Source organism: Arvicanthis niloticus, chromosome 16 (assembly GCF_011762505.2).
Source record: "Arvicanthis niloticus isolate mArvNil1 chromosome 16, mArvNil1.pat.X, whole genome shotgun sequence".
NCBI lineage: Eukaryota > Metazoa > Chordata > Mammalia > Rodentia > Muridae > Arvicanthis > Arvicanthis niloticus.
This window is the reverse complement of record NC_047673.1, coordinates 14,705,940-14,715,245: the sequence shown is the minus strand read 5'-3', so window position 1 is coordinate 14,715,245 and position 9,306 is coordinate 14,705,940. Positions and strand designations below refer to the sequence as shown.

At 47.0% G+C, this 9,306-nt stretch overlaps 1 protein-coding gene across 9 annotated transcripts in view; it reads right to left on the bottom strand.

Annotated features, from left to right (window-relative positions):
• Nucleotides 1-2,730: 2,730 nt before the first annotated feature.
• Nucleotides 2,731-9,306, bottom strand: part of Slc20a2 (solute carrier family 20 member 2) — an 85,519-nt gene continuing 78,943 nt past the window's right edge. For all 9 annotated transcript variants that reach the window (XM_076913900.1, XM_076913902.1, XM_076913897.1 and 6 more), the window contains 3 exons: nt 7,548-7,733; nt 6,133-6,217; nt 2,731-4,093 (listed from right to left, as the gene is read on the bottom strand). In XM_076913900.1, the coding sequence (XP_076770015.1) occupies nt 3,920-4,093; nt 6,133-6,217; nt 7,548-7,733 (445 nt within the window). In that variant the 3' untranslated portion in view covers nt 2,731-3,919. The remainder of the gene's footprint in view (nt 4,094-6,132; nt 6,218-7,547; nt 7,734-9,306) is intronic.

Below are 9,306 nucleotides of genomic sequence, written 5' to 3'. Positions count from 1 at the left end.
AGGTCTCCTGTGTAGTCCTTTACTTTTCTGAGTTTAAGTTTTCTTTCTTTCTTTCTTTCTTTCTTTCTTTCTTTCTTCTTTCTTTCTGCTTTGTGTCTTTGTTTGTTTCTTTCTTTCTTTCTTTCTTTCTTTCTTTCTTTCTTTCTTTCTTTCTTTCCTTCTTTCTTTTGAAACAAAGAGTCTCACTATGTACCCTTGGCTGGCCTGGAGCTTCTGTGTAGACTAGAGTGGACTGTCTCTGCCTCCAAGTGCTGGGATTAAAGGTGTATGCTACCACCATAGCTGGTTACTTAAAAAAACAAACAAACAAACAAATGAAAAACAAACAAACAAATGAAAAACAAACAAACAACCACTACAGTGCTTCTCTGCAGCACTGACTGTCCTGGAATTCTCTGTTGTAGACCAGGTTAGCAGCTACCTTGCCTGCCTCTAGCTAAATGTTTGTCTTTATTTTGTTATAAAGATCTTAAAAACAGTGGGGTGTAGGAGAACCCTCTAGAAACTACCAGAGACCTAGGAGGTGAGAGGCTCTAAGAACTCAATGGGAGTGACCTTAGCCAAAGTGTCCAGTGTGGAGAGGGACCTCTTAACGTCCACCTCAATAGACAGACAGGGCCTCAAGCGGAGAGAGAGGGTTATTAACTCATAGACAAAATTTGTGACCCAGAACTTTTCCTGTCTAAAAGAACTACAGGGACAAAAATGGAGAAAAGACTGAAGGAAAGGCAGTCCAGTGACTGGCACAACTTGGGATCCATTTCACGGGGAGGGGGTGGGGGGGACACCAAGGCCTGACTGATACTATTACTGATGTTATGATGTGCTTACAGATGGGTGCCTGGCATGGCTGTCCTCTGAGAGGTCCTACCAGCAGATGACTGAGACAGAAGCAGATTATTTACAGCCAACCAAATGGACTGAAGTTGCGGAGCCCTGTGGTTGAATTAGGAGAAGGATTGAAGACACTTAAGGGGAGGGCGACCCCATAGGAAGTCTCAGTTAACCCAGACCCAGGGAGCTTCCTGAGACTGAGCCATTAACCAGGAGCATACACGGACCAGTCCAAGGCCCCTGCCACAAGTATAGCAGAGGTCTGCCTGGTCAGGCCTCAGTGGGAGATGCATTTAATCCTTGAGAAACTTGAGACCCCAGGGAAGGGGGGGCTGGTATGGGAGAGAGCACCCTCTCAGAGGCAAGCGGGAGAAGGAATAGAATGAGGGGACCAAGGTGGAGGCAATGACTAGAAGTAAATAAAATAATAGTTAAAAAACAAAAAACCCAAAACCAACCAACCAACCAAAATACCCAAAATAGACTTGATTTTGAAAAGATGTATGTATGTGTAGAAGCCAGAAGGGCTCCCCTTGGAGCTGCAATTACAGGCCTTTGTGATCTGCCTAATGTAGACACTAGAGGATCCAAACTCGGTCCTCTGATGGAGCAGTAGGGATGAGCACCTGTCTAGCTTCTTACCCTGTTGACTTGGTTCCTTGCCTCAAGTCTACTATAACCAAGTGCCCTGGTATAATCAAGTTATCAGGGAAATTGGGCTTCTCTTTTATGGTTTCTTAGACTCCCAATAAGTTAATTTTAAAATAGATTCAGAAGGAAGCTTGTGAACCATTTTAATAAGTCCTTTTAGCTGGCATCTGAAAAAGAAAAAGATGCTTTGAATTAGAACTCAGAGAAGTGGGCAGGCTTACTAGTTAAGATCAGAAAGTGGGCCGGGCGGTGGTGGTGCATGCCTTTAATCCCAGCATTTAGGAGACAGAGGCAGGTGGATTTCTGAGTTCGAGGCCAGCCTGGTCTACAGAGTGGGTTCCAGGACAGCCAGGGCTACACAGAGAAACCCTGTCTCGAAAAACGAAAAACAAAAAACAAACAACAACAACAACAACACAACAAAAAAACAAAACAAAACAAAAAACAAAACCAAAAAAATCTGAAAGTGGCTGCATTAGGAGGGAGACGGCTGAGAGGAATATTTTCTCATTAAGGTGATAATTACTCCTCCCAACTCCTTAGGAAGTTTTCTTAGTTGGGTTTCTATTGCTGTGAACAGAGGATGCCATGACCACAGCAACTCTTTTTTTTTGTTTTGTTTGTTTTTGCAGTCTGCCGGCTAGGGCTCAGGTGGCCCTTCTGAGGCTCAGACCGACCACTGCCTGAGGGCAGCAGGCTGTCTGGCCTGCACAAGTGTTATTTGTTTTCTCACCAATAAATCTGAGAAGAGGCAGAGCTTCCTGAGGCTTTACCAAGCTTGGAAAACAAGGTGCCCGTTTAGGAGAGGGTTTCAGACTTGGCAGTGAAACCTGCACACCTGGATGGTGGTTCTCAGCCATTACCCACCAGCTGATAGGCGACATTGCTGTCACAGATGAGAACGTGAAAGGTTCTGCTCTGCATGTCCCAGCTTGAGAAGAGACCAGGTCCCCAGTGGGGGAGCCTGCAGAAATGAAGAGTCAAGCCGACAAGCTGCACACAGGAGTGCGGTCTTCCCTTTACCATGGCGCTCTCATCACGGTGGATGGACGAGTAGGCTCCAGCCTGCAGACAGAGGCGTGGGCCACTCTTTCCCTTTCTAGTGTTGTGCACTGGTTCTGCACAAATGCGGAATCGTAGTAAGATGTAGGGAAAAGGTCAAAAGAAAGTATCTGAAAACTACATATGGCCAAATTATATAGTTTTTATTTTAGTGAGAACTCTGAAAGAAAAAGACAACAGAAGTAAACTTTTGAGGGGCACTTTTTATTATAAATTTAATATGCTTGATTAATGAAAAAATTACAGTGAAGTACCGTGAAAATGTATGTCAATATAAAAATATTAGCAGCATTTCCATGGTTTCAGGCTCTACACATTTTACTCACACTGACTCTCTCACCATCAGAAGAGAATAGTGGCTCCACAGGAGAACCTCAGATGTTCTACATAGAAAAGGCCTCAAAGAACCCCAAAGCCCAGTGTCCTGCCAGTCCATCCTGCTCAGCCCTGAGTCTGCAGCATCCAGGCCCATCAAGAGCCTCATTGGCTTTAATGACTGCAACAAGAATCCTGCTTTTCAGGTCACAGGGCATGGCAGCAGGGACACTGGGGCTGGACTTGATATGTATGTAGTGTTTAACTCTACACCCCCATTGCCGTATGTCATCCACGCTGGTGACAGTGAAAGCCACTGAACAAGCTCACCAGTGTCTGGTGTGGCAGCCGCCTGACTGCTGCTGGTGGATGAGCCAAGTTCACTGTCGTGGCCGGTGGGAAGGGAGACAAACAACGGGAAGATGGAACACTGGCAAGTTATCCCATATTTCTTTGGTACTTTCCAAATATTCTCCAATCAAAAAAGTGTAAGGGATGCATACCGTTAAAATTACAGATTGAGTATTTACAAAAGCAATTGTGATACATGACACAGTAACTCAGACGCAGCTCAGGAACACATTCTTCAGAGAAAGCACTTGTGAACACCTGTCCCAGCATAATGCAGTCACACAAGGGCCTGAGCACTTGCCCAGGTTTGCATTAAGTATACTGTATCTCACTTATATTACAGTGTATTTAAAAAAGAATTTTATACTCTACACTCGCCACCACTGAGATCATTATATACAGTTAACAGAGTATTGCACTCTAGGCAACGCCCTCCGCTTTAATTCTGAGTTTGTTTGGAATAAAAGCTACCTATTCTAGGTACACAATATATATTTACTATAAGTAACCGCACCACACACGTCATCACAGCGTCAGCCTGACGTATACTACTATGTACAGTAGGTAGGTTAGTTCTGGAAGAGGAACGGTGGCCTGGGTAAGCAGGGGCGGCACGGAGCCATCTGGAAGGGGTGTGCATGTGTCAGAAGAAGCAGGGGTGGCAGTTGTGAGTATCATGGCCATGTCAGAGCATCTCTATAACCGTTTACCGACTGGAAGAAAAAAGACCACATATGTACATGAGGAGAGCCATGATAGCGGCACTGAAGAGGCCAGCCACGGGCACAGTCACGAACCAGGCGACAAATATGTTCCGGAAGAGGCGCCAGTCCACAGCCTTCCGCGAGCGGATCCAGCCCACTGCTACCACGGAGCCCACCTGGAGGAGCAGAGACATCTCAGTAGGAATGAGATCTTTACAGGAGGACACGGAGGAGAGGAGAGGGGACCTTCACCATCATCCGTCTGCATCACGTGACCCGAGCCCCGAATTAGTTTTCTATGGAGATCATTTTATAGTTTTCATAATTCATGTTCTCTCTCAACCTGGTTTCACTCTAAAGTTCCCAGAACTTTTCTTTTTTTCTTTTCTTTTTTTTTTCTTTTTTTTTTTTTTTGGTTTTTCGAGACAGGGTTTCTCTGTGTAGTCCTAACTGTCCTGGAACTCACTCTGTAGACTAGGCTGGCCTCGAACTCAGGAATCCGCCTGCCTCTGCCTCCCAAGTGCTGGGAACCTAGAATGTTTCTGCTGGGCTGCGTTTGAGGAGTGTGAGGAGTGTAACTCTTCTCCAGTCTCACACGGCAGCATGCACACACACACACACACACACACAGAGTAAGTAAATGAACACATGTAATGGAGAGCGGAGGTGCTAGCTGCCTTTACTCAGGACAGCGCATGTTTTAGAGCGCTTCCTCAGTGGGTCCAACAGCACGGAGTGAAGGTGATGAACAGGGAGACTGCTATTTTCATAGGCCACCCTGTTCTTTGCTGAAGTATTTTAGTGAGCCCATGCTTCTTTGATAATTTGTATTTATTTTTTGTGGCACTATGGACTGAACTCAGGACCTCGGTTGTGCCAGGCACACACTCTAGCATTATGAGCTCCCCAAAAACCTTTCATTATTTTGAAAACAACCAAAATTGAAGCAGTCCCCGTGGGTGAGCAGCGGGTGTACAGTGTCTCCTTGCCTTCCTCCCATGTAGTAGGGAGGGGAATGGCAGAGCGTCATGCCAGCCCCTGGGTGGGATGCTTCTCAACCCCTCTCTGCTTCCATTCCCTCCCCTGTGAGACTGGGAAGTGGTAAGTCTCAAACATCCTTGCAGTGAGAGTGTGGGTTAACATCACACTCACTCCCAACGGTGCCCAGTGGGGATCTGTCTCTTACATCAGGGTCAAGTTGGTTGTTATGGTGATGTCTACTGATTGATTACAATTAGGAGGGATAAAACACTAGTGAAGACTCGAACCCTGTGAACAACTAGACATTATAACATCATGCCAGCATCAGGAGCTACCTCCTGCCCCTCATTTGGAATCCACTCTAATCCACTCTAAGAGTCAGCCTGAGCCTCATGTGAGGGGAAAACAGAAGCAGCCACATCTTATAATTGCTCTGAAATAATTTCTGTTCCTTCTGTTTCTGTCCTGCTCTGTTGGGAGCTGACTTAAGCAGAAAGTGGCTAGATCAACTTTGCAGCCATCTGGAACCATATACCCTGATGAAAGACTTGGTTTTCAAAAGCCTATAACAGCTGAAGCACACTCTGATAAATATCTTGTTTATCCCACATAGCTTGTTTTGCTGTTTAGTGACCTCAGCTGTATGATGCACGTGGTAAACTGTTTTCACCTGTGTTCTCCTGCTTGTGTATATAAATACCTCAGAATTCCCTTCAATAAGAGAGACTTGAGAGAGACATGAGAAAATAGAAGAGACTGAATCACACCCGGTCTTGTCTCCATTCTTCGCGTCTCCTGCCCCAAGAGCCACACTCTCTCTTGACCAGAGCACTTAGCCCCAAAAGTGTTGAGGCAAAGTGTTTGAGGCAAAATGTGGGCCTCAACACTGCTCTGAGGTCAGCTCTGTGCGGAGGCAGGAACCAGGAACTGGAGGGCACACCCATGGGAGCCTGCAGTCAGGCTCAGCGCACAGGACTTCAAAGGGAACTTGCAGGTGGGAACAGTGAGGGGCTCGGGCGAGCGGAAGCTCTCCCACTGGTGCTGGAAAGCACAGCCTCAACAGCAGGTGCCCTGCTGGGAATCTGGGGGGATTGGAGGGGGCTCTAGGGAAACAAACAGAACTGGTAGTCCCATACCATCCACATGGTCTAGCCACTTCTTTTCAGTCACACTTGGTGTAGCCTGACTGACCTGCCACCCCAAGAATGGCAGTCTCTGGCTGGCAGAGGCCTACCTTGCAGTGTGTGGTGCTGACAGGAAGCCCAATGTTAGAGGCGATTACCACGGTGAAGGCAGAGGCCAGTTCAATAGTGAAGCCACTGTTGGGGGAACAGGAAGACAACGTTACAGGAGCTCTTTGTGTGGCCTTGCTGACACCCCGTGGCTGCAGAAGTCTTGCCAGAACATTCTGTAAGCTGGTTATGGACTGCTGCCTGAGCCAGATGACCATTGGGGGAACAAGACACTGTTGCTCGCAGCAGGGCATCAGGCTGTGCAGCTGACGCCCAATGACCTTGTTTTCCTAACATGTTTTCCAACCTGAAGTGTGGAACTGGGTCAGAAATTCCTGCTGTGCAGTAAGATGATAAATTACTCATTTCTAAAGGGGCAGAGGGAAAACTAGGTTCTCATCTTAAACAACGTGTGAATGAACGTATTACAAAAAAGCAATCTTCAGATGGCCAGTCTTTCTTCAATCTAGTCTTCTAAAACAACTTCTTGTTAGGATGGATTTTAAGGATGGGGGAACTAAAAATTGGAAACCAAAGGAAACAGAAGTCCCTAATATGTTTCAAAAAGAAACAGAGAAAAAAAGATTTCCTACAACAGATAGTTCTGAAGTTCAGCTGTATTGTGTAAGCTGAGATCTGCTGGATAACCTGCAACAACACATCACAGGCTGCCCCAGAAAGACTAAACATGGTACTTCAGATGCGCATGTCCTAAAGACCCCAGAGGATGACAGATCTCAGGGTTTGAACATCTGGGGATAGGCAGGTGCCACGTTTTGGAGTTTATGCCCCCCAAAGGACGGCATGTAAAACTTGGGTCCCTAGGATGGTGCTAGATTCTTTGGGAGGTGATATAATCTTAAGAGGGGGTGTCTGGGTCACTGGGGCATATCCTTGAGGGGTGTAGGACTCTGGCCTTTCTGTTTGCTTTTGCTTGCTGGCTGTTTTGTTTTTCCCGTGACACAGGTTCTGACCATGTTGTACACTTTTATATCTACCTGAAAACTGAGGACAAATTGAAATGGACCTGCAAAAGTGTGAGCCACAGGGAACCTTTCCTCTTTTAAAACTGCTTACCTTGGGTGGGTTGTATTGGCCACAGAAAGCCAACCAGAGTAGGAGAGTGGGCGTGGCTAGGGAGTTTTGGAACAGGCAGGCCTCAGGCTCCTGTTTGCGCCTGTGTCACACTGCATTAGAAGACTGTGGATAGATTGGGGAGGCCCCCAGCTAGCCCAGCGTAGATGGCTGAGGGGAGGGAGACTGAGGAAGAGGCTTACTGGCAGAGAATGAGGTTGGGCAGGATCCCGACGCCGCTCTTTCTCACGTGACCCTCAGCTAAGGTGAGAGCAGCAGGAGAAGGATCTGATAGGCTAACTTTTTCTACCAAGCTCCTCCTCAGGCCTAATCTGTGCCTCACCTGGAGGGTGTGATGGGTGTGAGATCCTTCCCCATGGTCTGGATCACTCTTCTGCCCCAAACCCAGAGACCTGTGCAAATGCCGACTCCTCCATAAAACAGCAGCCAGACTGGAGTAGCAGCCTCTTGTGTGACTCCACCCTGTTCATATATCAGCCACAAAGCCACAAGGGGACCAATAGCATTGCTGGCAGAAAAAAAAGGTTAATTACACATAGGCACAGCACTGTACACAATAGATAGTGATTTCTCAGTTTTTAAAATGAGCTAATATTGTATTTGTAGCTTATGTAATCTACGGTGATAAATGACTTTTATTGAATATAAATAGCATTCCAGAAAATCTGCCATCTTAACCATCTTAGGCAGAGTTAAGTAGTGTTCAGTACAATTACATGGTTCTGCAAAGGTACTTAAAAAAAAAAAAAACACTTTAAATAAGATATCCAAGTCTTTTTCTCTCACCTTCCCCTCAAATCCTTTTCCATCTCCACTGCCATCTCTACTGCTTCTGACTCTAGCTGCTAGTGTGGACAGACAAGTCAGTCCTCACACTGTGGGGTGACGGCCACCATTGATGACACAGATTCTTACAACTGTCCTGGAGCTGGGCACTGTCCTTGGCTTCACATGAGAAAGCCACGGTGCTCCCGAGGACACTGCTTAGGCCATCCATCATGTGCTTTCCCCAGGCCTCTCGCTGTCTGGTCCTGCCACAGCTTTGGCATGTAGGTTTCAGTGGTCTCCAGGTCTAGTCCCTGCCCTGGTTGGCATAGCTGTGTAGACAGTGGTTGGCGTGGTGGCTTCCAAGTGAGCCCTGCTCTGTGTGGTACTGGGTGGGTGACTTCCCGTTTCTTAGCTTTAGGCTCATGTTTGAAGGACACCACTTGCCTAGCTCAGAGGTTGTCCCAAAGAGGATTGTGGTAAACTGCAAATGGTTCTGTACTAAGTCCTGACAGGAACTTGATAGCCTTTCCCCAGATGACTCTGTTGTCAGATTATTTCTAGAATCTGGCTTTTTTTTTGGTTTGTTTGTTTTAAATCAGATGACACTGTTTCAAAGCCTCAAAGACAGCTCCTGAGATGTCAGCAATTGCTCTGCCACCTTGAGCAGTTACTGTGTTTTGGGAATAGTATTTTTGCGCATGTTTTTCTGATCTCTCTAGCCAGAGTTTGAACTCCCAAAGCTTTGTCCCATGGAGGGAGCGCCTGGCTTCACCATGCTGAAACCGCACAGCTAGCCCCACCAGACAGCTGCCAGCAGGACACTGACGGACACTAAGAAATGTCTATTCCTAAGTTCCTAAGTCCTTCCTCATTCTGGGCCTGCCAGGCAGGCTCTGGGAAGACCTCCAGGCTATCCCTGCACGAGAGGCGTCCAGGGCTTCCTAAGGCAGGTTCCCCAAAGGCACTCCTGCCCAGATCCACAGAGTGCTATGCTGCTGTTACATTAATACGGTATCACCAGTGTTTCTGGGGACGGTGGCAGGTGATGGATGGGGACCACGTGCCACTGGGCCAATCTTATAAGGGGGGCACTGTCTTGCCTATCTTTCAGGGGCTATCGTTCAGTGAGGTTCACAGAACTCAAGCCCCATCCCAAAGAAGTTAAGTATACAACATTTTCTCGCAGTTACACACCTGTCCCTGACTCTGTGCTTGGCACACCCATGCTCCTCATCTCTCCAGGCTTGGAAACTTACATGCCAATGAGTAACGGGTACTCAGTCTTTTGTTTGATGTTTGGAAACATCTCTGAA